This window comes from Neopelma chrysocephalum, unplaced genomic scaffold, assembly GCF_003984885.1.
Source record: "Neopelma chrysocephalum unplaced genomic scaffold, ASM398488v2 Primary Assembly neopelma1_102, whole genome shotgun sequence".
In the NCBI taxonomy this organism is placed as follows: Eukaryota; Metazoa; Chordata; class Aves; order Passeriformes; family Pipridae; genus Neopelma; species Neopelma chrysocephalum.
Window position 1 is genome coordinate 3,526,909 of NW_020897765.1, and position 27,689 is coordinate 3,554,597.

The following is a 27,689-nucleotide window of genomic DNA, read 5'->3' on the forward strand; positions in this document are numbered from 1 at the left end:
CATATAGGGATGTGCAGAATTAAATGGTAAAGGTAAGGCTTAGCAGGGAAACTAATACATCAATATAATCTATTTATTTATTTATTTATTTAAGTTTTATTGTTCAGTTTATTAGCATGTGTTTTTTAACAGAGTGTAAGAGTTACCTACGATTTTCCAGAAAGATGCAGCAATATGCTGGCCACCTAAAAATGGGAACTGTAACGCAGAGAAACATGTACTTGAAAACTGGCAGGCTCAGTTTTGTATTTATGAAAGAAGTGGTTACTTTCAGTTTGCTACATAACCTTCTGCATATTCTTCATCCTAGGAAAACAGTTACTTTGGTTTGTTTTGCTTTACAGGGTCAAAATACACTCTTAAGTTCCCTTTCAAACTCTGGTCTAATGAGGTTCAGAGGTCACATTTTTCCAGTGCTGAAAGTTAAATCAGACTGATGATATTCTCTTCTTCTTCCTTGTAGGATTTTACTTGCAATTGAAAAGGAGGAAATGTATTTGCTAGGAACAGGGAGGGCTCCTCTCTAGCAAGCACTGTCAGATGCTGTTTGTTCATATGAAATGTAATCCAACAGGTCATTTCCCAGTGACCTTAACATGTGTATACACTTATCTAAAACCCTAAAAAGTGTAACAAAGCCAGAAGTTAATATGGAAAAGCAGAATTATTTGGACAATACAGATTAGTAATGTAATTTTAGAAATTTAGACATGATTTAACTTAAGCTAAAAACGTAACCAAAGATTGTGATTTCTGGTACAGTTCCTCACAGATAATGCCATTTGTCTTAAAATTAAATCAAACTCATATTGGGGTAGTCATCAGTTATCTTTATTTGTTAATGGATGTACACTAGAAACTTCTACAACTTTTTGGGTTTTTGGTTTGATTTGGATTTTTTTCCTGCCAGTCTTCCTTCCTACATGTAATAGAAATTTTTTGTCTTTTTTAAATGCAATTATGGTATATTGAACAAAGCCAGATTTAGCAGTCTATTTTTCTACCTATGAAAAATGCTATTTTTCATTTTAACGTCTTTCTAAGATCATTTTAATGTCTTTTGAGACACATCTCCCCAGAATGACCAAGTCTCCTCTCAAAACAAAGGATATGTATGTTCATATTGTGAAACAATTGCAATGAGAGCAGGGACAGCAGTGTGGCAGCTGAAAGCAGTAGTATGAATCTAAGAACCTCCTGTACAAATTTGTTCAGGACCTTGATTAACAATACAGATTGCTAATAAAGTTTGGGATGATTCAAATCTACTATTGTCTTCAGAGTATTTGTGGATTCACCCTGCCACAATTAGATCTACAACTGAAAATCAGACATTCTCTAAAATACCTAAAGACATAAAAACATAATAATTTTTTTTGCTTGCAACAACCACTGTTTTGTTAACTTCCAGTCCTGAAGGTATGCGTTTAAAGTTTGACAACCCTGAATAATATAAAGAGGGATTTATAAGTGGTTAGGTATCAACATCACTATTCTGACTGAGAAAATCCAACGGCTTAAACAACAATGCTCTGCATTTTAAAGAGTTGAAGCTATTGACAAAAACCCTCAAGCTCCCTCTTCAAAGTTTTGACTGGACAGACAGAATAGTGTTACTGATCTGTCCACTTCCAAACTAAATAGAAAGTTACAGATATTATAACACTTTCCTATTCTTTCAATTTTCCCCCCACAATGTCAACCCATTAGCACATATTGATCTGTAGCTTGATCCAGTCACAAAAAACATGTGGAGAATGCAGCTGATGTCTCTGGTCCATGGGTCCGTGATGTTTGAGCTACAGATCATGCTACTGCTTTTATAGGCAGATTAGCATTTGACATCTGTACTACAGTAATGTCTGAGGGCTCAAATACAAATCCGAGTGGACCTTGCCTAGTCTGCTGCCACAGCGCTCAGATCAGAACCCAGGGAGTGCAGCTCATCTGCTACCAAGGGTGATCATATTTCAGCAAAGCGGGGGACTACCCCACCCCTGCAACCCAGTCCTTCTGGAACTTCCCACTACAGAGCCCAGAAGTACTGTCAAACCAAGATCCTATCTTGAGGGATCAAATTTGGATTTGACAATCCCATATATTAGATAGTCAGAATCTCATAACACTCTTTCCAAGTTCGATGCCAAGTAAAGAATTAGAGCTGAGGAGGAATGGTGGCTCTTGTCATTTTGCTCAGAACCTGGGAAGCACTGATGAGGTATCACTTGAAAAATACTTAAAATAACTTTTTAATTTGTAGATAAATATCTAGCAATTTGGAGTGTGAATGTCACAGTCATCAAAAAGGAGACATCCTTTTTCCCACTCAAATATACGCCCCTGAACAGTTCCCACTGCAACACAACTTCTGCATTTTCTGCCAAGGAAACTTTCAATACACACTAGAGTACACTTATCAAGGAATTATCCATCATTCTTGATTTTCTACAATGTCATAATTTCTTAAAATCCTGGTAGTACCTAAACAGAACCTGAACTGAAGTATATTTGCATTGCCAAGTACTTACCGCCCTTCGAATCTATGTTTTAAAAAATCAAATAATGCTTTTTGCATCATATCTGTTACCTAGAAGCAAACAAACAAAAAATTAATAATCATATAGGAAATTCATAATGCTTGATGCTAATAATATTATATAATAAAGCTGACAGTAAATCATATCTGAACAACAGGATGGGAATGCAATTTATTCTTCATCTCAATTCTGACATGAAGTAAAATACAAATAAGCAACTATTTACTAGGAGTAAAAACTGTCTAAATATTTGTCTATGATATAAATTATCGAATACAAATGAAGCACAGTATTTTGGCAAATAAAACATTCTCAACAATCAATTACCTCATATCCCTTCAGAGAAGGCCCCACTAAAACTACTGGTCGCATAGAAGGCACTACATCATAGGGAGGGATGTGCTCTGTCTGCAAAACAGATAAAGTTTTCAGTGTCACAGCACCTAGAGAAAGTTTATACCCTGTTTATAATATTAGGAACTATGAATTTCCAGCAATGTCACCAACACAGGAATTTCTTTTAATTAACTTTTCCCAAAAACTTGTAGCATAAGATAAGGACATAGGAGGTTCAGGGATTTGTTTTGAAAAAGCTTTTTTTGGACTTTAGGTTTTCATACTGTTTTCACATTTGCTCTGGATAGTTACAAAACTCTTATTCTGGGACATGCATATGTTCCTTTGCAAAATTCCTAACTGGTAAATTGAAAAGGTTATTTCCAACAGCTAATGATTTGAAATGATTGACTCTAGAGATGTGACATCTGTTTCCCACAAAAATTTTATGTAGGAAAATGATGAAAGAGAAAAATAAAACGGGATGGGAAAAGCATAACACATCTCTTTTTTTAATGTTCAGATCTGCCCACTGCTTGACAAAACATTGTGACATCACTGCAAATTCCCATGGCAGCACTCATAATCTGACATCCACATTTGCATCCATGATTCAATTGCAAATGAAACCAAAATAATCACTGATCAAGTTAGTACTTCTAGAAAATTATCATAAACAGAGCTTGGGATAGCAATTCTTCCACTTTGGGAAGTTTCTGTCACTACCCAAGAATGGATTCTGTTAGTACAATATTTATCAAAGTACTTACTGATGTATCATGCACAATTTCGAAAAAGTATTTTAAAATACAAAGATAAAAAAATTGCTTCCTTGCAAAGATTGCAAAAGGTTTATATTGTTATCACAATGCAATAGAAACAAATTAAACTGTTGGTTTGGGGTTCTTTGGTTCTTTGTTAATAAATGGCTATTTTAACATATATCAATCACCAAGAATGAGTCTTATCAGAAAAAGTTTTTTGTTCATATGGGAAGTTTTGGGTTTTCTTTGGGAAAACATGATTGAAATCCAAATCCAGAAATGTTTGAGTGATATGGAAAAAGGAATGCTGGATCTATTTTTCTAATGCTTACATAGTACAAATACATCAGTCAAGATAACAGAATACAGACACTGTTCATTGTTCTAGTGCTCAATGTATCCCAAGGTGTTTCACAATAACATTAAAATAAGTATATACATTCCAAAACACAAACCCACAAAGACAGACATTAATACAGTGACAGCACACAATGCTACACAAGCAGCAGTCTAAAGCAGTCTAAAACATAGAAAATATTTTTGTGAATGTTCTTTAATGTAATTTATTTTATTTTTTGTTACCTGTAGTTTCACCAGATAATTAGTAACATAAAAATGAATACCAGTGCCCAAGGCATCATAAGCATGTGAAATGAATTTATTTTACACAGCACAGAAACTGACTCAACACATTTCAAAGTAAAACCCTGCAATTAAGGTGTGCCAGTATCAAAATGCAATCCTCCACTGTTCTTGCTAACATTATTAATAATCTGGTAAGTGTATTAGAGACAGATTCAATGAAAAATTCTTTACAGATATGCAAGTGCTTAAGGAATGAGTGTCCTGATGCAACAGATCTTTGTCTTAATGTGACTAACTCAACTGAAGGCATACATGCTAGAAGTTAACCAGGTATTTGACAGTTAGAGCAGGCACAGAAATTTGATGGAATATGAATTATTCTTAAAATCTATTCTGTCAAAATGGGTGATTTTTTTTCTCTAATCTTTAAAGCTTGAAATAATGAAGCTTTCAGCAGAAAATTGAGTAAGAGTTATCTAATGGAAGCGTTAAAGTTCTTTAATTTAGCATTAGAGAATCTAATGTCACTGAGCTACACAGTTTTCATTGCAGATTTAAGTTCAAATATGAACTCATACTGAAAATCAGCAGGTTTGACAATGTGGCTTTTGCTCAGTGGTTTGACTGTGTAGATTAATTTGAAATGCCCATCCAGTACTTAATGTGTTAGTATCACAAACCTCATTATATCCAGTAATGATTCTGATATGGAAGAAGGGAGGCACCACAGAGTAGAAGAAAGAGAGGTGACTAACCACCATCCAGGTCTAAGTTGGTTCATCTAGAAGATGTATCTTTGAAAGATGCTTATGCAGACAGCATCCAATATATGTCAACATGTATTATTCTTCCTTATCATTTTTATGTGGTTATAAATATGATTAAGTAAGAAATTACTCAGAAGCAAGAAACTGTTGTTGATTTCCACACTGGGCATAACAGACCCTACTGAAGCCAATGGTCGTGACTTTGGAAATGAGAAAGATTCAATATTATTTAAAAGAGTTTGAGGAGAAAAAAATAGAGACAGAAAGAAAGTTCTATTTACTAAACAGGAAAGCATCCAGCAGGGACAACAATGTCACTTGGCACTATTTATAAGCACTATAACAGTCTTTTATTACCTGTAGATTTAAGTGAATGGTTAAAAACAAGTGAATAAGAGCTATGAAGTCTAAAGGTTCTAAAACAAAAAAAGTAGAAATATGGTATTTCACTGCATAGTTTGCTGCTACCTAATGTCGTGCCAACTTATTCCAGCAAAGATCCTAGAAATGTATTGCAGCTTGTTGTAACACAATGCCAATTGCATAATTCTTTAGTTATCTGGGTTATCTACGGAGAAACATTGGCTCTTCTGGAAACGACCAGTGCCATTTCCAATAGCTGAGATACTAAAAAGGTCTGACTGATGGGTGACAAGAACATTTGGCCGATAATTTATACATGACAACAGGAAAAACTCAAAGTAAACTGTCAAAACAAGTCTGAGGTTTTCCACTGGTCTTGTGCACCTGCAGATTTTGCACTTAGTGAACTGAAAGCTTAAATACGGACTAAACTAAAAATACAACAATTTTGATTATTTGTTTTCTAAGTACAAACTGAGTATCTGAGAGACTCCAATAATGATTTCAATAGACTGAGAAATAAAAAAAAAATACAATTGAGAAAGATATAGAAAGAATAAGCAGGCACTAGAGAGGTGAATTATATGGATTTTCTAGAAATAATTTTCTCAAACTTTCAGAAGGCCTTTCAAATGTGTTCTATTATTCCATCAAAAAGGATAAGTACTGTAGCAGAGTTTCACAGATACACTGAACTCTTGCCTGTTTTCTTGTACTGAATCCGCTAACAGCTCAATACATCTCTTCCTCCTTAATTCTAGAATAGCTGCATTGTTAATCTGGAGTAACAATGCTAATAATGCCAGTGGCAGGATAAACACAGGCAATGTCAATATAAACTTACCGATTTCTGCTTCTGCTTAGCTACAGCAGCATGGAAAAGAAACAAAGAACAACAAAGCATGCATGTTATTGGCTTGTCAAAGGACGCAGACAGTTAACAGGACTAGAAATGTGACGCAGTGCAGGTGAGCAGGTGGACAGATGGGAGCTTGGAAGTCGGTGTTACCTTCTTAAAGAAGGGCATTCTTTTCTCTTTGGAGTGGGGTGATGTTACACTGTTTGCACTGGGTTTGGGGGAGCGATGGTTTGCTGGAATATCATTTTCTTCTGCATCTAAGCCAGTGGCATCTATGTCTATAGCTACATACAGACAAACAATTCAGAATTATCAGATGACAGGGAAAGTAAAGATAGGTTAAAAAAGGAAATTACGGGTAAAGAGAAATAAAACTGTTCAGAGTAATAAATAAATAAAAACTAAAAATCAACCATGAGAACAAAACACAATAAAACAAAGGGAATAATTTAAAGGTGCAGTACATTAGGATTAGAAGACAGAAGGTGATCTGTAACAGCTATTGTAACATTTACAAAATAGACCAATGGCCAAGTTTGTTGTTCTTACACCAGTGTAAATCCAAAGTATTTCACTGGAATAGATAAGACTTTCACGAATGTAAACAACAGAACTTGGTCAAAACATTTGGATTGTTTTGTAGCAATGAACACTAGTTCAAAATGGGCATAATTGACTGAAATTTGAAATGTCACTAGCATGTCTATAGGAAATGAAGAAACAGAAGAAAAATCACTTGTGAATACAAAATCATCCTGATATTGGTACAATAATATCTGCATTTATCACAGAGTGGACTACAATTGGCATTTTCAACCCCTTAACTAAAAATGCATTGTATTCATAAGACACATTTATTAGAAATAATTAACTTTGATCTACTAATAGTGAAAACTAAAATGAATGGGTAGCAGAAGAGCAGAAATTTATCCCAGCTTGACTCAGAGACATGGATCCTGTTGTAGAGAGTGAGGATGTAGACAGGGCAAAATGGAAGCGAATACAATAAACCACTGCTGTTCAACCTCTACCCCAAAAGAATATATGGCAAACAATACTTATGACGTAACTATGAGTTATTTACCCTGTTTAGCAAATAAGTACTAACTGTTTTGATAAAAATCATCACAGACTCAGTAATAAATACAGTATCAAGATGCAAAGCCATGTTATCCTGAATGCTGAGTCCAATAGATACCTGCCAACTACATGTAAAACAAAACAAAACAAAAGGTTTCTTGTTTACTATGATCAATCCTGATCTTAAGTAGTGATTTAAATTTGTCTTCAGAAAGCAGGTAGATGCACAAAAGTGAACCAGAAGTGTGCTGTACAACATCACTCTTGCGTGTGAAGATTTTACCCACCTTTTAATGCACTCGGGTAACACAGGTTTATCTTGCCATGCCATTATGTCGAACTGAATCTAACACTAAATAGATCTGTAAGCAGAATCGTTTGCATTGACTTTATCCAAACCCTTAATTAATCATTGCAAACTATTATGAAACCATCTTAGTGACCTGCTTTCATCTGCTTGATGAGTGGGACATCAACTAATACAGTGGCATGTGGTATTAAATTATGTAACAAATAAATATTTCTGTCAAGCCTACATGCAGCTACTGATTTAAGAGACAACTGGAGCAGTGATTTCTTTTGTTTGCATAAAGTATATTTTCCCATTTAAATTATCCACATATCCCTGAGTCACTGTGCCTTTGAGCCCGCCCTTCCCAGGAAAGCCAGTGTGCAGATCCACATCCTGTTTCTATAATCCTGCTCCTAAAAACAGCCACAGAAGCCACGTAACATTTTCTTCTAGCAACACTGTTCCTTCATCCTCTTCATAATATAAAAAGAACATATTATCTTTTCTTGAATACAGGCCAGCACAGATGCTGTAAATCACTCATAATAAGGCATATTAAAACTCCAGTTCTATGTTCAACTAAAATTGTCAGTAAAGAGAAATCAGGGTTGTTAGGCTTTTCCTGTAAAAAAGAAATGCAGAACTTGATCAGCTAGATATCAATATCTCCTTTTTTCATTCTCAGTCTTCACACTATGTAACATCTTCTGTGACAGTTCTTTTGCTATTAATTATCTTTATTTCACTGTGTTTTTTCCAAAGTCGTTTTCACCATTATGATCACTCAGTTTGGTGGCCTACAAAGACTGTATGAATTGATTACTATATCAATATAATATTGATTATTTAAATCGATATGAGCCTCCCTTTCATTTGTTTTTCACTGGGTCTTAGTCCTGTTTGTGGGTTTGATTTGATTTGTTGTTTCCTGTGGCACTATTTTATACTGAAAAAAACCATCCCTGACTCAAGGTTAAAAAATGAAATTAACTTGTTCAGTTAATATTCTTCAACTCATTAAATAAATTATGTGTTTGTAACTGTACTTTCAAAAAGAGGAAGTCTCGGAATGATAATTGAATTGTACTTCAAAATCACTTGAGTTCTTGTGTTAGTCGCAAACTATGTCTCTTCCACTTTTTTTAGGATGTCTTAAGATAAGCAAAAAAATATTGTAGACTCAAAATCTTATGATCACAGAATCAGCTAATGTGCACTATTCATACGAATTTTCCAAATCTTCAATGTAACTGAATAAATTTTACCAGATTTCCTTCTTTCTCCAGAAAACCATGATTCTGAAAAGTACCGCCTGAAGAAACAGTTCAATGCAATGAAAATTACAGGATGGCTAGCAGTGAGCTGGTGACATAGGTATGCTCTCTGTTCTCTTACCTCTAAATTCTGTGCAACATTCTGGAAATATATGTACTTATCTTCAAGTGGGTTTTGGGTAGAAAACAATACTACAGCATTTCAGATGTTCTAACTATAAAATTACAATATAGGTGCAAAATAGATAATTTTACAACAGAAATGCAGTTGTTGAAAAAGTTGGCCTTAGCAGTAAACATGACAATTTAAAGCCATCGTAAAATGGAAGATTAAGGTGTGGTCTGCTCACTTGTGATGGACACACATTAATAAACTAAAAAAATATTTTCAAAAAAAAAGAGAACAAGTGAAACTGGAGTTTTGATAAACAGACTGCAATCATAATAAAGTTGGTTGTTACAAACAAATTCATGGTTTCACAAGAAAGACAGAAATATTTTTCAATTCATTTAATCAAATGAAGCTACTAACATAACATAATTGAATTCCTCTGTCTCTGTTTTAATGTCCATGTATATTCCTTAAAATCTTCAGCCTGATTTTAAGACACCTGTTCGGTAGGCCAGGCTATGTATAAATTAATATGATTGGAAAATACATCTTTGCCCCAGCAGACAAGTCACTAGTAACATTCATTAATATCTTCTGCTTTCAGGTATTCAAAATGTACATGCAAAGATAAAACATCCAGCAATGCAGCAGCTGAATTCAATAGAATTTTTTTCTTTCGTAATCTGCTATGCTTTTTTCAAGGAGCTAATGCCAGCTTTCTCCACCAACTTGCCATGTATTTGCTTCATACCTCTTGAATCCAACCCACCTGAAGTTAAATCTACCTGTTGATGCTCTAAATGCAAAACAGTATTTGTGAAAAATTTGTGGAAGAAGGCAAAAAAATATCCAGTATCCTAGAATAACGTGAAGAACATTCACAGAATTGTGAAACTGAAAATTCCTGATGTTTTAAAAGACTGTTTTTCTTGATGCTACTGCAGAAACTTTTCAGGAATTTTTATTTTTATTGCTGCTTTTTCTCCTGTACCAGAAGATATTTATTGTTCAGCAGGAGTGCTTTAACTATCCTACTGTAATGTAGTCTCACCAATTTATTATGGCTTTGCTATAAAACTCCATGTTAAAAGCAAAGAGGGAATTTTGTGCCTATCACTGCCTGAACTTGCTGGCATTGACTCCATTACTTCAAGTCTACCCAAACCAGCCTTATATGGTAGTGCAACACCAAGGTTCTACCTATGAAGTATAGGGAATAAGAAAAATAGAACTAAATGTATATCAATTTTAACAGATTAGGTTGATTGGTCTGTAAACCAAAGGGTTCACAACCTACTCACCAGATGATGGAGGCGTCGATTTTCTGGAACTAGGAACGATGTCACCCAAACTGGATGAAGAGTTTCCTCCTGATTTACTGGAGTAAAGCAATAAATTAATTTGAAGTTCTGTAGCTTTCTCAGTATTTATTCTAGTTTATTTATTACCTGCCTTCTAAATGAGGTGTTAGCTGTAAGACAAACAGCAGTTCTGGCAGTGGTATAAAATATACATCTCACACAAAATGCATGTACTGAGGACTGAGGAAATGCAAACATCAATCATGCTCCTTGTGCTGCTGTGCAATTTATTTTCCTGCTCTCACTACTTCATGATCTTAATATAATCCAGTTATTAATATGGCTACTGGTATATAATTATTAATATTATAACCCATTACTAAGACTAATTCTTAAGCCAGTAAGCATATCTGTTTCCTTTGACTGAAGAGTTATTGAAAAATCCTAATGAAGATAAGACTGTGTTTGTCTACCTTTTTTCAATTTAATTGAAGTACAAATTCTTTTTGCTTTCTCAATACAAGATAGCACTTAGGAAAAAAAAGTCTCTCAAACAAAGTTAAAGCAGTCTAGGGTTTTGTCATGTTCTGCTTTGTGAAAACCTGCTCAAGTTATGAAAATCAAACAGTACTTTTAGTCATTTATTTCAGTTACCATAATGAGAAAAGCCCTGAAAAATATGTAAGGAAGCCTACTTCACTCTTCAAATAATTCATGTGATAGTACTAGTTTCCACTTTCTCTATTTTAAAATATTAATAAGCATTAAGTTAATGCCTTTGTGGTGTAGGACAATGTTATCTTCGGTAAGAAGTTCTGGAGAATTTGGAAAAGGACCAAATCACTGGGACAGATCTGGGTGTATCAGAAGTGTCCCAAGAGGAATAAGGAACCCAGCATCCTTCTGCTGAGGACAGCACACGCGTGGGAAAGGCATTTCACAGCTGGTGAATGCAGCTGAGTGCTGCGGAATCGTGATGTTCTCTTAACACAGACATGCTCTTCAAACACTCCAGCCCTTCCTGTTGAGGAAGGGCATTTTTGGAAAGCAAAATGCTTTTGGTTTCCCAAATTGTTCCTAGTCCAATTCGAGGTCTGTCCCGCTCAGATACACTGGAAATATTTGTTTCCTATATACCTACAGGTTAACAATTGGTATTTGCTTCTACATGTGTTACTGGAAAGCTAGTTTATTAAGAATTCTACAGCAAAGATGGCATTATTACTATCTTGCAGTATTGTTCAATACATAGATCCTGACTCTTCTGTCTTATGCAATGATGGCTGCAGTCAGACATAACAAATGACTTGACATGAAACTTCCATCATAAAATGTAGTGGTTTTAAAAGCTATATTTGTAGGCAATGAATTTGACAAGACCATTTTTTCCCCTAAGAACTAACTAATGGGCACTGGCTTTGGCTTACAAATAAATTCATCTTAACATTTTCTCTAATTTCTAAAATGAGCTTTAAAATGGCTTATAAATAGCAAGTAACAAATGCTACAGAATTTAGATAAATTATTTTTTAAGTCAAAAATTGTGCATGTACATTGTAAATGTACTAACTGAAAGGTATATTAGCAAATAGTTTAGCAAAAAATGGACCAACTTCCATTGTAGGCCACCACAGATCAACAATCTAAATATCTACTTTTTCTCTAAAATAGCAACGACATTATGTATCTTATTAATTAATAATTTAACATATAAAATATGTTATATACGCTATAATACTGTATAACTAATTATATATTAATTCCTTCATTATTTCAAAGTGTTTGTAACTGCCATTTACAATAATTAATCATACATACGAACAATATACAGCATTAATTTCCAAGTTGTTTCACAGACAATGCTACTATTTTTAATGATTTCTTATTATTACCTGGAGTAGAATTTTCCTTGTTTTGCCTTTTGTTCATGCTGCAGCCTCATGTTTTCTAGTTTGACTGGGCTTGGTATGAATCCTATTTCACAGCCTTCTTTTACCAATCGTCCTATCCACCAGTCATTATTAAATTTCTACAGATTAGAAAAAAAAAAAAAAGAAAAAAGTAACATACTAAGAAATTACTAGATCTGGGATAATTTTGTTATTAGTTTTAATTTGCAGCTATGCCATTTTTCTTTAATTCTTCCCTGCAGTTAATCACTCTGCTATGCTATTATGGCAATGAAGAATTGCAGTAACATTCAGCAATACATTAAAATAGTTATTCCTTTTAAATTATTAAAATCCACAGTGCTTAAGCAGAAACCTTCCTTCATAGACTTCATGTTTTTTTCTGGCTTTTGCTTCCACTCATTTCACCATCTTTATTTTTTCTTGCTTCCCAGTATTTTTCCCTCATACAGGAAAGTTGCTTTTGTTCTCCCTTCATGGTTCTCCTTGGAGGACACCAGAGACTTCTTCTGATCTACTCTGACCTACTGCTACAATTTTTATGACTCTGTAATAATTTATTGGTTTTATTCCATTATATTCAGTTCCCTATTCAAATTAAAAAATACTACTTCTCCAACTCCCCCACTCCTCCATAGTCACCAAAATCTTCTGAAATATGACCAAATTCTGCTGCTCATATATGCTCTACTGCATATAGCTCATGTGATCTGTACCGTAACCTATGATAGATCCAGAAGGAATGGATATGTTTAGATAACTAAAAAACCCTTACAATTATACAAATCCACAAGTAGTCCAACTAACTGAATTTCAGCTCTATGTAATATGAGATAATGACTACTCTAATTCAATACATTTATTCATACACACGCAAGGGGGTTGGGGAGGAGATTTTTTATTTTGCAGAGGTCTGTAGAGCAGAACTATTTGCTTTTTCCATTATTATTTATTCACCATTTTTGGATGAGAATAGTTCACCCTTTTATATGGCCCCACATGCAATACTCTCAGGATTCCCTGGGAATAACTACCACCAAATATAAATTTTAGATAATTTGGATTATTTATGAAACTGTAGAAGAACATCTGAATGTGAAAAAAGTTGCCTTCTTGAATTTGAAGCTCTTAATGTAAATATTATAGTGCTCATTTAGTTATTTATTAAGCAGCTTTAACAAGTGTACAGTTAGGAATAAAACATGTAAAATGTGCGGGCTCCCACAGAAAGGAATTAATTTCACCACGAATACATCATTGGTGGATCATTGATACACAACCTAAATTGCAGTATTATCTTTCATTTTGGCAGCTATAGAAATCTTGCAAGGCTTGAAACCAACTGTAAGATATTTAGCTAACAAAAAAAATAGAGATTAAAATAAAAGCACTTTTAAGCACATAATATGTGAGGAGATCTATAATATTCATCCAATGGGATGCCTTTATGAGTAAAAATACCAGCATTCAATAGGGAGCTAATCTGGAATAACAGTTTCTCAAAGATGTATTAGACTGAAACATATTATTAAAATTATAACCTTTCATTGCAAAATGCTAACTAAATCATCAACTTGGTAAAAGGAGGAGACATATAATTAAAAACCACCATTAAATTACAATTTGAACAGCTGCTATTTTTTTATGCTGTCCTACAGTACAACAGATTACTACACAACAACGTTAATTTTATTCAAAGTTATAGAAATATTAAATACATAGGAATTTTTTCTTCATATAAAAATAAAAGCATGTGGAATTCACTTCTGGAAAGACTCAAAGCTAAATGCTGTGTCAGTATATGAAAAGGAGTATAGACACTTTTATAAGTAGATAATACCATACATAATACTTTCTAATTTTAAAAAGCAACAGTGGAAATCTTGGCAGTGAGGTGTCCAGCTCCCAAAGTGCTGGCCAGGGTGAGTGATTCTCTGTAATTCACCTGGACTTGGAGTGCCAAGGGAAACACAAAATATGAATTAAATGCAAAGCAAAATTATGACCATGAATTAAAGCCTCAAAATATTCAGAAGTGACCATGATGCAGCACACATTTCTTCATGCAGGAAGGAATCCTTCATCTTTATGTCCACTTAGTTTTAATGAATGTAACCTAATAATGAAAATAAATTTCCCTCATACGTAATCACTGCAATACTTTTCACCATTGTCCATGTACATTTTGAACTGAGTTTTTTCTTTCTTGAGCCGTCTCAGCAGCAGAAATTGGTGAACAGTCCTCAGGGACAAGAAGAGGACAGCATTGGTCCAGTATGGCATCATTACACAGGCAAAACTTATCAGACATTAACTTAGGTTTCTTTATTTCTAGTGACAAGTTAGGTATAAAATATAAAAGCAATACTTAATTTTATTGTCACATGTGTTTTTTTTCTTTCAATCTGCATAATCGCTGAGGTTTGGACATTTCAGTTCTCCCAGCATTAACTACAGGGAGCACCAAAACTACTGAAGGAGCAATATCTGTTGGGATACAGAGCCCTGAAGAGCAAGCAGGACATGGCCATTGAAGATGGAGGAGGAGGACAGAACTATGCAGGGAAGGGGCTGCTGCTTGGAGCACTCATCTGGGGAGGTTCAACCCATCCAGACACAACAGCTGCTGCCAAACATGGAACCAGAGAGTCCAAGTCCAAGTCTGACTCCTTGCAGATCCTTTTCTGCTTTTCCATTCCAGTGGTGCACTTGGACCCAGTAACAGGGTCCCTTCCCCAACCCATCTCTGGCCTAGCACTGCTAGGCAGCCAATTTTCCTTGACAACTTAGAGAGAAAACCAGGTAGTTTTAAAGGCTATTAGCACAGAGTGCCTCTTCTATTACGCCTGAGGCTGCAACTACATTTTAATCTATTTTTCCATCTCTCACTGCTACATGTGGCCACAGATATTACAACAACTCAGCTGAGCTAAGCTTCCTTTCAAGGTATTTTTGGAGATTCAGAAAAGTTTAGAGAATTTTTTCATCCTGGTGCTCTCCCATGTATCTGTACATCTGAGACTAAGTTGTGCTGTGAGGAAAACAGCATAAACTTTAACAGAAAACTGCTAACACTGTGTTTCTGGTTCATATGGAAACAGGGAAAACACTTGATGTAAAGTCTGAGATTACCACTTCATGTGAAGTACAGATGGAATAGATGACTATAGAAAATCATTTGATCTAACCAAACTGAGCCATATTTTCCAGTGCTTCAAGACTCACCGGAGAATGATGATGGTTTTCTTTTGCCAGAACTCTGTGCCTTCTTATCTCTACTTCTGTCATAGGACAGAACAGAGCAATTCTTTCACACTACCATCAGACAGAAATCATATTTCCTTCACTATATACAATCTGAACCAAAAGTATCCCCTTTTTGTATGTTTACTATACATGGAAAATTTTGACCATTAGTCATCAGTATGAAGGCACTAAAAGTCTATTTCTTGTATTTCTGTAGTCTCTGTCCACCTGTATTTCTATCTCTGTATTAGGAATGTTTCTTGCTTCTGCAAAGCACCTGCACTACCAGAATCACTGTGTATCATCTATCATAACTATGGACAGATTTTTTGATAGTCTAAAATGGGGCAAAGACATAATTTCACATGCATGGTTAGGTTGCTATCAACCTTAAGTTAACTTTCTAGTTCTTTTGTTATAAATTTCCATTTCCAGATAGACCATTTGAAAACAAACCCCAATGGAATATGAGTAGAAGCTGGGAACCTCAAAAAACGAGGGAATCGTTCAGAAGGAGCAGCACGCTGCAGAGGAGGGCCTGCATGGCAAAGTTACCAAGTTATTTCTTTGGGATTGTCTTGCAAGGAGCAAAGAAACAACATTACACTTGGTGTTTGAAAATGTTAAAAGTTAAACTTTTCAAAGCCAAACTACAGGAAAAGAAAGCCAATGCAACAAACTCAAAGCACCTTTTATGAAAGTTGCTATCATCTTGAAACATCATACCAGTTCTTCAGCATGTAACTGTTAACAAAATATTGTCTGTGCCAGGGAAGTAGCTTCAAAGAAAAAAAAAGAGACCTGAGGATTTTGGGGTTAATTGAGATGCAATCACACAAACAAAAGAGAAGCGACCCTGGGCTGCTGAATTACAATGAACCCTCATAGTACTAGATTAGAAAAAAACCCACAAATATTTTATCTTTGAATAGTCAGACACAGACTTTTAAAGCTGTAAATAAAGGATTTTTACTAGATAAGAAATGTGCTTGCTTTCTGAACTTCATTAATTTGATTTTAAGAAATTTGTGTCTTTGCTTCTAGGAGGATAACATTTAAAAGAACATTCAATTCCTTATACACTGTTATCTGATTTAAATAACATTTGAAAAGTGCTTTAGCAATGTGAAGTGTTATCAACATTGTGAAATAGTAGCACTGTTACTCAAATATACCCTTAAGAGAGATTCACTTACTCCTCTGGTTTTACTTACTTCTTTAACATGAAGAAAATCTTTAGCCTCAAATGAGATGGCCATGCCTGGGACTGGAACATCGTCATCATGAGCTGCACTGTACCCCACATTTGTCCGAACTGCAAATGCAACAGGTTTTGACTGCAAAAGAAAAGATAAACAGCCTGAAGACTTCCCTTGCGAACACATATATATGTACAAACATATACGCAAACATATACACAGAAGAATTTTGTAAGTTATATTTTTAAAATCATAACAATTACAGAGAACTCTCATCACATCCATGCAAAACATAAAGAGGAATCACGTTTCCTAATACCAGTTATTTAATATCAATACATTTCATAGAATACAGAGTTTTAGAAGGTGATAGAGCTCTGAATTAATTTAAGTCAAATCAGTAATTAGAAATTACGATCCAGTCAGTGATCCATACAATATGCTCAGTTTGCAGTTCTGCTTCGAGTTCTGTGCTTGGGTAGTAGTAAGAGGTAGTTCCAAGAGCTACAAAGCCTACAGCCCCAGGGACACTGGGGCTGCAAAAGGCATGCCAAAGGGAACACAGCATTGCACCACAGTGTTCCCTCCACACCTTTCTTATCTGGGCCCCCATGTGCTGGTCACCTCAGCCTCATTGCTAAGGCTGCCGTTAGTGAAGCCCTCTCAGCCTCAACCCTCAGGTAGTGTTGAGGGAAAATACAAATTTGGAGAAGAGGTGCCAGCAGCCGTTAGTGACCCTTATGCAAGTCATCTCACTGCAAGCCATTCTTAGAGCACAGCAATGTGCCCCAAGATCATAATGCCATAACTAAATACCAGCCACAGAGAGTTTTGCTCATTCCCGTAATTCTTTCTATAACTTTTACTGCTACATCAGTGAGTTTAGAGGATTTTCCCAAGTTTTGTTTTCAAGAAGCAGTTGCTGGAAGAGTCAGCACCCCCATTGGCCCCAGCTCTGCCTTCCACCTTCTCCTTCCAAGCACCACTGGTGCTGAACACTTTTCTGCACAGGTATGGTAATAAAAGCTGCCATCCAGATCAGCCCAGACTGTAGCTACTGAGGGCTCCCTCCTCTCAAAGGTACAACCAGAATACAGAAGAACTTATTCTGCTTTATTCTATGCTAAACATCACCTAGACCTTGGTCTCCCAACAAAGGATCACACAGTATCCCTACGACCCACCATTGTCCTACCCTAGGCTAAACTTTTAGCCCATCCCAGAATTCTCCACACCACACTTATTATCTAGTCTGAAGTGCCTATACATTAAACTTGGTAAAATATTCTTTAAAATGTTGAACTAAGTCTCAGAGGTGCTCACAAGTGATTGAGGAAGGCATAACATAACTCTTCATCTTAAAATATAGTAAAACTTCTACCAAATGACAATTTTAGCTTTATTAGTTGGTATCCATCATCACTTCAGCTTGGCTAAAAATATGGTATTTTGCTGAGCTCACAAGCAAAAAAATAAATCTCATTTCCTATATAAGGAATTTCTTCCCTTTCTTCTCAACGTAGAGGTTATGAAAATGCAGCCCCTATTTCATGACAGCAAACATGAATACCTGAAAACAAAAATCATTTTCTATTCTTCTGATTACTAAAAATCTCTGCCTGCTCTACCCACGATTACTCACATGGTGCCAGAGAACGGAGACCTGTCACATTAAAATACATTATAAAATAATGAGGGAGATACATAAATAATTCTAAAGGCAGGATGATGCCACCTAGCCTGGAAAGGACAGTTGGAAATAAATGGAGAGAAGGGTCCCTTTGTTGCTTCATTTAGGTCTAATGTGCTGTAAAAGCCACAGGGTCCCAATAAAGCAGACTTTAAAACTCCTTAAATAGACCTGTATTTGAATGAACTACCACAAACAGCCAATTACATCTAAGAGCACATTCTAGGAAGGTTTTCTAATTTAGAAGGAGAAATAATACGCTCTTTCATAACAGTGGGGTCAAGAGAGTCTCTGTGTCCTGCAGAAGTGAAACTAGCAGTTTCAACAGAAATAAATTTTGCAATGGGACTGCAGAATTGGCTTCATGTTTATGTGGTATTCTGGATCTAAATACACATTTGTAAAAAGGGATGATCAGGAAATTATTGGAGAAGAACTTTATCCCATCTGTTCTTTCTTCTGGAATCAGTGAAAAAATCTTAAGGATCTTAGGAAAGATTTGGGTAGAAGGGTTCTAAAAACTGAAAGTGTCACCATTACATTAATTGTTGGACTCGATCATAGAGGATTTTTCCATCCATAATGATTCTGTTATTCTATGATTTAAACAGACACTTATTTAAACCAGAAAGCCAATGGCAGATTAAAAAATGAAATACAGGTGAGTATATTTACAGGTCGAAATAACACATCTCAAGTGTTGACTGTCTCTCTTGCTGCTTAGCCACAATTAGAACATTGCAAATAGTCAATGGCTTTTTTTCCCAGCAAACCTGTTCTAGGAAAAAAATTAATTAAAAAAATTTAAAATAATATGTGAAACACAATAATGAAATAAACAGACAATAAAGTGTCTGTTTTCTTCCAACAAGGAAAATCCTATTGCTGTTGAAACATGCTATGTATGTTACTCAATGGATATAGGTTATATAAACAACTTGATTATATTTTTACCATGCAAGAGAAAAAAAGTTCAAATCACAAATAATATTTTTAAAAATACATTTACCCAACAGATAGGCCAATCAGATTTACCCATTAACAGAAAAAAAATATGTAGAAAAACATATAACAAAAGGGAACTGGTTTAGATGAGTTTAGTAGATGTATTTATTAGCTATCATACTATGTTAGAAGATGATAGCCACAGTTTTTATATATTTTATATATATATACAAATATATATAAAAATATATATACACATATATATATATACGAATATATATAAACACAATAAAAATCTAAGAGCTGTCTTAGCTCATTGTGTTGGGCATCTTTCTCATACCCTGACCTTTTCCAGTGTGTTGCAAAAGGAGTTTAGGCACTTAACACAAATTTCTGGACACCAAGTATAAGAGAAAGGTATGTAAACAATAAGTCCTTAGTGAATTAACCTTGTTGTAACCAGATAAACTGTTAGAAGGGCATCGTGATATGATTATGCATTCATGATTACACTTCTGAAAATGGGCATTTATGAAAGTGATCATCCAAAAATAAATTTTGGTGATTTCTCCACATCAATTAAAAATCTTGCAGTGTTGATGCAACAGGTATGTCCACTTCCTAGCAGCTCAAATTTGTCTTGTCTCCTTGACAATTCTCTCAGTATTACTACCACTCATTTACCTTACATAAAAGATACCAAACTATTATAGAACTAGACATGCCACAAAGAAGTAGTCACACAGGCACTGAATTCAGCAATATCACGCATCTTCCTTAAAAATAAAAGATAGCATAAGTTACTGGTTTTTAATATTCACACAAAACCCAAAAACCTTCCCGAATGTAAAAATTACAGACTAACAGAGGTGATGCTTTCTATGCTATTACGAATTTCAACACTGAAAATACAGATATGAATAAGCATTACATTGTCAAATGTTCTAAACAATGCTTAATATCAAATAGTACCTCATCAAACAAATAATTTGGTGTTATTAAGAAAGATAATTTTGTAAAGCATAGGAAACTGTCATTGTAGAAATATATCTCAGAACAAGAACTGAAATATTGCGGAACAATCTATGCCTAACACTGATAGGAGGGATAGTATGCTTGCTTATCCATTCTCTCAATTTCTGTATCCTCTAGCAAATATAAAAAATTGCTCAACTATTGTTACTTACTCCTAACAGTATCAGTGGATGAAAGACTTTAGGCTGACTATAGACTTTAAAATCTTTGCAGCGTTGCAACAAATAGACATCTTCAGTAAGTTAATGTCCTTGACATACTTCTTAGAAGTGATCTAAAATTTCCTGTTAGAAGACAACACCTGGTTATCCAAGAAAAAGAATAAAATGGAAACTACTTCAGAACTATCTTAACATGAAAAAAAGTAACAGGTAAAACTCCTCTGTCATTTTCTACCATCAAAAAATTAATGTAAAACTATGAACAGAAAAACAAAACAGAACATTGAGCTACAGATATTCCCAGAAATGGAATGTCCCATTTTAGATGTTTGTCATACTCGTAGAAAGGGAGACTGAATTATCATGGGATTAGACTACAATACTTCATCTAATTGAATATTTAAAACTAATTAATTTATAGAAGTTAAATTCTAGTCTTTTTACATAAATAAATAATTCTGAAGCTTTCCCAGAACTGTTAAATTAACTAGTTTTCCTGAACTACATTGTCTTGAACTAAAAAAGTTCAGTTGTTACATAATTAGGGTCTGATGAAAAAGAAGTAATTTTTTTTCACATATGCATATGTATACTTTAAAATATATCTAGCATTTGGTTACATATCCTACCGTTCTAAAATTAGACTGGGTCAAAACAGTTAAGCACTTTCTGTTCATTCTCTAAATTTATATGAAAATGGGATGGGAGTTTAGCACTCAGTTAATCCACAGGCTGGACTACAAGGACAGATGCTCCCAGATGTTAAACAGTTTAGCACTTCATGTCTCTCTAGAGAACCAAAGTAGCCTGGAGAAGTTCATATATCTTCAGAATGAACACTTCCACCTTGTTTTTCCTTTTTTCTCCTGTAAAAGTACAACATTCAACAGACTGAATAAACCCACAAGGAGAAGAACCAGACCATGAACATTACCATCATCTGTACCACTAGGGTAGCAGGGAACACACTCTGGAATAGGGTTCTTCATGAACCAGTTTCAGCTTCCAATTTAAACTCAGAATATAAATCAACAAAATCGTATTCACCAACTGTTAAATCAACTTTGGCTGTACACTTTGACAACCAACATAAATTAAAGCGAGTCTAGAGTGACCTTAGTCAATTTAATCTTTTCTATCTGGATCTCACTTCTCCCTTTACAAGTTATATTTACTTTATACATCTTCATACTAACCTCATTACTAAGTCCATACTATTTGCAGTATTATCATACTCTATTACTTATGTTCCCTCACACTTGTGTTATGACTAACTCATGTTGAATGCACACAGGCATTTGCACATTGTATCTGTCTCAGTCAATTTGTCAGTTTAAACAACTTTGCACCTGCTTGGTTGAATTTGTATTCAAGAAATATTTCATTCAATAACACAGTAAAATAATATAATCTGATTTCTAGTAATGTACTTAAAATATAACAGGACCCTTTTTCCTATAACTAATTTCAGGTATTTTATTCTGTGCCATAAACCAAGCAGAGGCAGTGGATCCCAGACAAATTTTTTGACACAGAATTTGCTCACACAACAGGTCATCTCCCTCATGGCCACTAATTTTGGTAATGTTTCTTCATAACTGAGGTATCTCTATTCTCCATATACTACCGAGATGTAGAAAAACTGATGACAGCATTCTCCAAACCATTTTCATACACCTGGGCTTGATCTAGGATCTCTGATCGATCTCATTTCTTACTCTATTCCATCATTCCCACAGTAAAGGCCCTTCTATATTTACACCAGTTTATATGAAATCAGAATATATCTTTACAAAGGCAATGCCAGCAAAGACAAGAACTGACTCAAAAAAATACTAGTTACCATTTTGACAAAACGCTTGTCAAAGTTGGCATCTGTGTTAAAGTTCAGAAAACATGTCTCAATGCAAGTCCACTCCTTCCCTACTTCTACGTAAAGCTACTCATCCTTCACCCCATCCACTTTTCACAGATGCATGTAACGTTATTTGGAAAGCAAGGAATTATTTTTCTCTTGGGTAATGAATATAATGGGTCTCTTTGAAACCACTAGCAGGTTTGAACTCATGAAAATTTAAAATGCCATGCCATTTCTTTCAGTTGAGGAAAAGTGATTGCTGCTACTGAACTTTTCATTAGCAGTGTTGGTAGGGAGCACATATGACAGATGATGACTTATGTTTGGCACTATTTCCACAGAGTAGCCCTGTATTTGGGCCATAAACAATATTAATACTCCACACAGGACAAAGATCAATAGCACTTTGATGACCTAACGACTGCTGTGTTAAAAGCATGTCACTATATTTTGCCCTGCTAATGACAGAGAGTCAGATGTATAAAGCAGAAATAGTTCAAAACCTATACGTTTTAGAGAATTACATGATTTTCATTACTAAAGAAATGTACAATGTTATGAAATATATACTGTCAAAAAAGTAGCTTGAGAATGCAAAAGCAAAAATAACTGTCCCATTTTACTTTTTTTATTTTGTACATTAATTTATACATCTGTTACACATGAAACAATAATAAAACCCATCTGAGAACATAAACAATTCACAGGTATTTTTGTTATAAATGCTGATTATTGCTGGAGCCTCATTACAGATAAGTACTTGTCCAATCTCTAACAATAGCATCTGCTCAGCATTCTCATTGCTAAGGAAGCAACGACAATTCATGGATGTCCCAACTGAAAATTAGAGCATACGCAGCTGCTGTTGCTAAAAGTAGGGATCAATAATTTGACTTCCCAGGAAAGATCAGGTTTTCTTTTACTGGTGTGGGTGCATGTACCAAACAAGTCTGATAGCAAGCCAGAACCACAGAATAATTGAAGCAGGAAGGGGCCTCCGGTGTCTCCTAGTCCAAAACAGGTCTCCCTGCCAAAAACTGCTCCAGTATTTGACCACTGTGATGGTGAAAAAACATGCAGGAACTATAGTTCTCTCATGCATCAATGAGTGAGGGACATAAAAATCTATAATGGATAACAAATACTTGATTATATACTCTAGTACATGCAAAATGAAGTGTTATTACTTGTAGAAATCACTAATTTCCAGTTCTAAGTGTAAGGGGTTTAAAAAGATGATTTGTGCTGTATTCAGCACTTCCAACAAAGTGAAGGAGCTGAAAAGTACAGTGGGAGAGCAAAACACAGTACAGTTGTAGTTAATAAGTAGCAGCCTAAGCACAACAATGGTGGACTGACATTCATACCCTTCTGAATTATTAAGGCTTTTGATAGCATGGATGCCTCCTGAAGGATTGGGAGAGAAGTGGTCAGACACGAAGTTATTTGATCTGAGTGCATTTTCTCACCTGTTTCCAAAATTAGGGCAAGGTGAACTATGCCCAGTCATTACCTTACAAAGGGTTGGCTCATCAAATTCTTGCCTAGGAATTGTCACAACCAGTGCTCTCTGGTGCCTGACACCAATGTGCACTATCCTGCAAGAGCACCCAGCAAGGAGACGTGACCATTACACCAGCCACCGCCTTCCTCTTGGACTCTGGGCAGGCTGTAAGTGTTGCTGCATGGAAACAGCTTTTAAAGCTTAAGTGTGATTTTCCTTAGGATCGAGGCCCATTGGTGAAATTTTCTGAGGAAATCTCTGAATCCTTCTAGTTCCTTGGAATCCCTCCTACAGCAAAGCCTGGTTTCAGTGCTAAAGAGAAGGAAAATTTAACACATCCAGCTGGTACAAAAGAGAGTCTGCCAGATTCATTTTTTCTTAACAATAGGTAGACTTCAGAGGAAATTTTTTTTTTGTCCTCTAGTACTCTCTAGAGATACTTTTGCTACTATTTTAGCTCATCTTCACACACAGCTTGAAAGTCAAGTTTCCTACTTCCTTTTGCGAAATCGTATTTTAATAGAGTCACCGATGTCGGTTTACATTCAGCTCAGGAGGCAGCAAAGACTGAAATAGCTTTACTGACGCACACCAAGCTTTCTCATATGAGCAGGGTCTTTTTTTTTATTAGAGCATAATGCCAAAACTCGATGGTGGCCATGTGTTGTCTGCATGCAAGTGTGCCAGAAAGGTGGCTCTTCAGTACCACCCACTTGAGGAGTTAACAGGAACCGCTGGAAACAGGCACAGCTGAAAAAAGTCTGTTTGTGCTTGCTGAAAACATGCTTATTCTGGCAGCAAAAGCCAGCAGATGAAAACTGTCATTTGCAATAAAAATACTGTGCTGGGATTTCAAGTTCTTTTTTTCAATGTCACAATGAAGATATTTTATGCTTATGAGACATTTTAAGCATATGAGACAGCATTTTAGTAGATCTTAGCTTTTTGGCTAAACTGAGGTTCACATAGAGAAAAAATGTGCAGTAACATTTTCAGGCTATTCACAAACAAAAATTCTCCAGGAAAAGCATAAATCTGTGACACAGCAAGCTAAAGTAAACACTAAATTAATCAGCAATGCAGTGGTTGGTTAAAAACGTAGATACTATTATCAAAAGCTCTTGAGAAAATGCTGCATCGCTGAAAATGTTTCTTAATTCAGTATTATGCATGCAAGTTTTATTGCTGGTTCCAATATTTAAATAGTTTTGCAGCTTATTTTTTCAAATGTATCAAAAAGTCTCTATGACTGCTACAGCCAAAGGTTAATATTTATTACGTCTCACTTTTACAGAACATGTTAAGTGTGTTTTTTTAAGAAACAATGCTGAAAAATTCTTCCTTTGTTCAAAACATACATTTTGTAGCTAGACTGCTCTATTTCCAGGAATTATATGAATATAGGCTCCAAGGATGATATTTTAGAGTCGTAAAAGTCAAATGTTCCATTAGCTGTTTACTTATATGCAGAACTAAAACTGAGAAGGTATGTGAGGACATGATAAACACCATAGCTGACTCAATGCTCCTGTCTGTTTCACATGATTACGTTTTATAGCCATAGCTTACGTTATCCTATCCCTCACCTGAGTTATCTATTGTTTGTGTAGGTCTTGCACTATCTGAGATACTTCTCATTTATAAATTCAAACAGAATCTCAACTGCAAATCTCCCTGACAGCCTAGATACAGATTACAGAAACACAGAGCATAGAAACACATATATTTAGAGCTGTGGTAAATGAATATTTGTTAAAACCAGAAAAGTTGAACATCTCAGAGTTAGGAAAAGTGAAAATGGGGCTACCTTTAACTCCAGGGAATGGTGGTGGTATCTTTACCTTAGCCCTCACTATGTATAGTATTATAGCTCAACCATTAACTTCAAAATCCTCTATTTTCCCCCACCTCAGTACTATAGAATCATAGAATCATAAAATCATTAAGGTTGGAAAAGATGTACAAGATCACTGAGTCCAACCTTTGACTGAACACCACCTTGTCAACTAAACCATGGCACTCAGTATCACGTCCAGTCATTTCTTGAACAAGTCCTGGGACAGTGACTCTGCTACCTCCCTGGGTAGCCCGTTCCAAAAAATTCTTCCTAATGTCCAACCTGAATCTCCCCTGCCATACCTTGAGGCCATTTTTCCTCCTGTCCTGTCACTAGCTGCCTGGGAGAAGAGGCCAACATTCTTTCAGGTAGTTGAAGAGAGCAATATGTACTATATCCTACTTGCATGCAGGAGGGATCTCTCCTTGCAACAAACCAAGAATGTACAAAACTCAAGAAGCTCTCTATAGCATCCTACACCCCTCCAATGGATTAATTTTTGCCATTAAAGAGGGAGGCTCCCTCAGTTCAAAAGAGAGAAGCAAGTGGTCACTAATGGATGATTTATCTCTTTTTAAAATGGCATGAATAACTTTTTGCTTCTCTCTATCCCCCAAGCAGGGAACTAATGAACCAATCCCTAGACAAGAAAGGAGAAACAAAACAATCAACAACTAGTTATTAAATATAATCAGACTATACAGTAATGTCTAGAGCATTATAGACATTATATATAGCACAGGAAAGCTAAGGTAGCATAAACCACTTTATATCTGTCATTTTCTAGCTTTAGAGCACCTGACATTACATACACAGTTTGTAGGTTTTTCTATTTAATTATGTGTGTATGTGCAATTTTCCACATTTAATTAAAACAAACAACAAAAAGATCACTCAGGCAATACATTTCTATTGTCACACTGGCATTTTCAAACACCATCAGTACGACTGAAATCTTTATATCCACTGCCAAAAAATCATTGCAACTTCCATCACAGAATTGACAGACTGCAAATGGTTTAATATTTTTTAAGAGGCAGAGCACTAGAGTTGAGACACAATTTGGCTCTGGTCTTCAAATATTTGCTAAAAGCAGAACAACCATGAGTCTGGGGAACTAGAACTATCTAAAACAAAGAGAAACGGTTTTATCTAAAATTTGTCCTTTTTAGTTGTTGTTGTTTTGTTTAAATAAAATTTACATAAGGCTTATAAGAAACATATAAAATATTAGGCCAAATATCATAATTTTGGCAGAATGACAAACATAAGAAGAATAAGTTCTACATCACCAACTTTATCTATTATAAATCTCCTGTATCTATTGTAATCCTCCTTTTGTGCTTTAAGCAAAAGGGCAATTTTTGAGTCCTCAGCCTGACTATCACTGTGCCTGTGCACATCTGGGAGACCACTGACCACTTACCCCTTCCCCTTCTCTTTGAAGGGAAGAGTTCCCAAGAGGTTTAGTACCAACAGAGCTGCTGTTGCACTGCAGTTCTCCTGCCCTGGTATAAGAAGAGTCATGTCCTTGTTCATATGTTCTGGAGACCCCTTTTTGCCAGAAAAAAATCCTCCAAAGATTTAGAATTGAGCTAGAGCAGTACTAGGGGTTCTCTGACATAAGCCAGAAACCAGGCAGAACCATGTAGGAGAGAAGCCAACAAAAAGACAGCTAAAAGACAGGCTTTGGGCCACTCTGCGTCTGAGCTGTGCCAAGAGCAGCCCATCATCAGCACCTACAGACTTATGAGAGCTCGCATCTCATTCCTTTCCAAAAACATTATCTCACAGTAATGAGATAAAACCAGAATTACTTCTCTTTAATATTTCCTAATATTCTTATTTACTTTTCCTTAAGATATCCCATTTGGATTCCTTGCTCAGAGCACAAGATAAAACGTGTTTCCTGGTGGGTGTAAGAGATGCAAGAGTGAAGTGCTGTGATGATGATATCCTTACAGAATATATTATACAGCTGGTGCACAGCTAGTCATCTAGCCAGCAGATGAAACATTAGCTGGCAATAAACCT

At 35.5% G+C, this 27,689-nt stretch overlaps 1 protein-coding gene across 12 annotated transcripts in view; it reads right to left on the minus strand.

The window, feature by feature from the left end:
• CACNB2 (calcium voltage-gated channel auxiliary subunit beta 2) overlaps positions 1-27,689 on the minus strand; it is a 257,225-nt gene that overhangs the window by 26,939 nt on the left and 202,597 nt on the right. For 9 of the 12 annotated variants that reach the window (XM_027695731.1, XM_027695730.1, XM_027695729.1 and 6 more), the window contains 6 exons: positions 16,641-16,763; positions 12,163-12,299; positions 10,271-10,347; positions 6,362-6,495; positions 2,865-2,945; positions 2,529-2,587 (listed from right to left, as the gene is read on the minus strand). In XM_027695731.1, the coding sequence (XP_027551532.1) occupies positions 2,529-2,587; positions 2,865-2,945; positions 6,362-6,495; positions 10,271-10,347; positions 12,163-12,299; positions 16,641-16,763 (611 nt within the window). Of the gene's footprint in view, positions 1-2,528; positions 2,588-2,864; positions 2,946-6,196; positions 6,217-6,361; positions 6,496-10,270; positions 10,348-12,162; positions 12,300-16,640; positions 16,764-27,689 lie in introns of all 12 variants that reach the window. The other 3 variants (XM_027695736.1, XM_027695733.1, XM_027695732.1) reach the window with 1 other exon arrangement.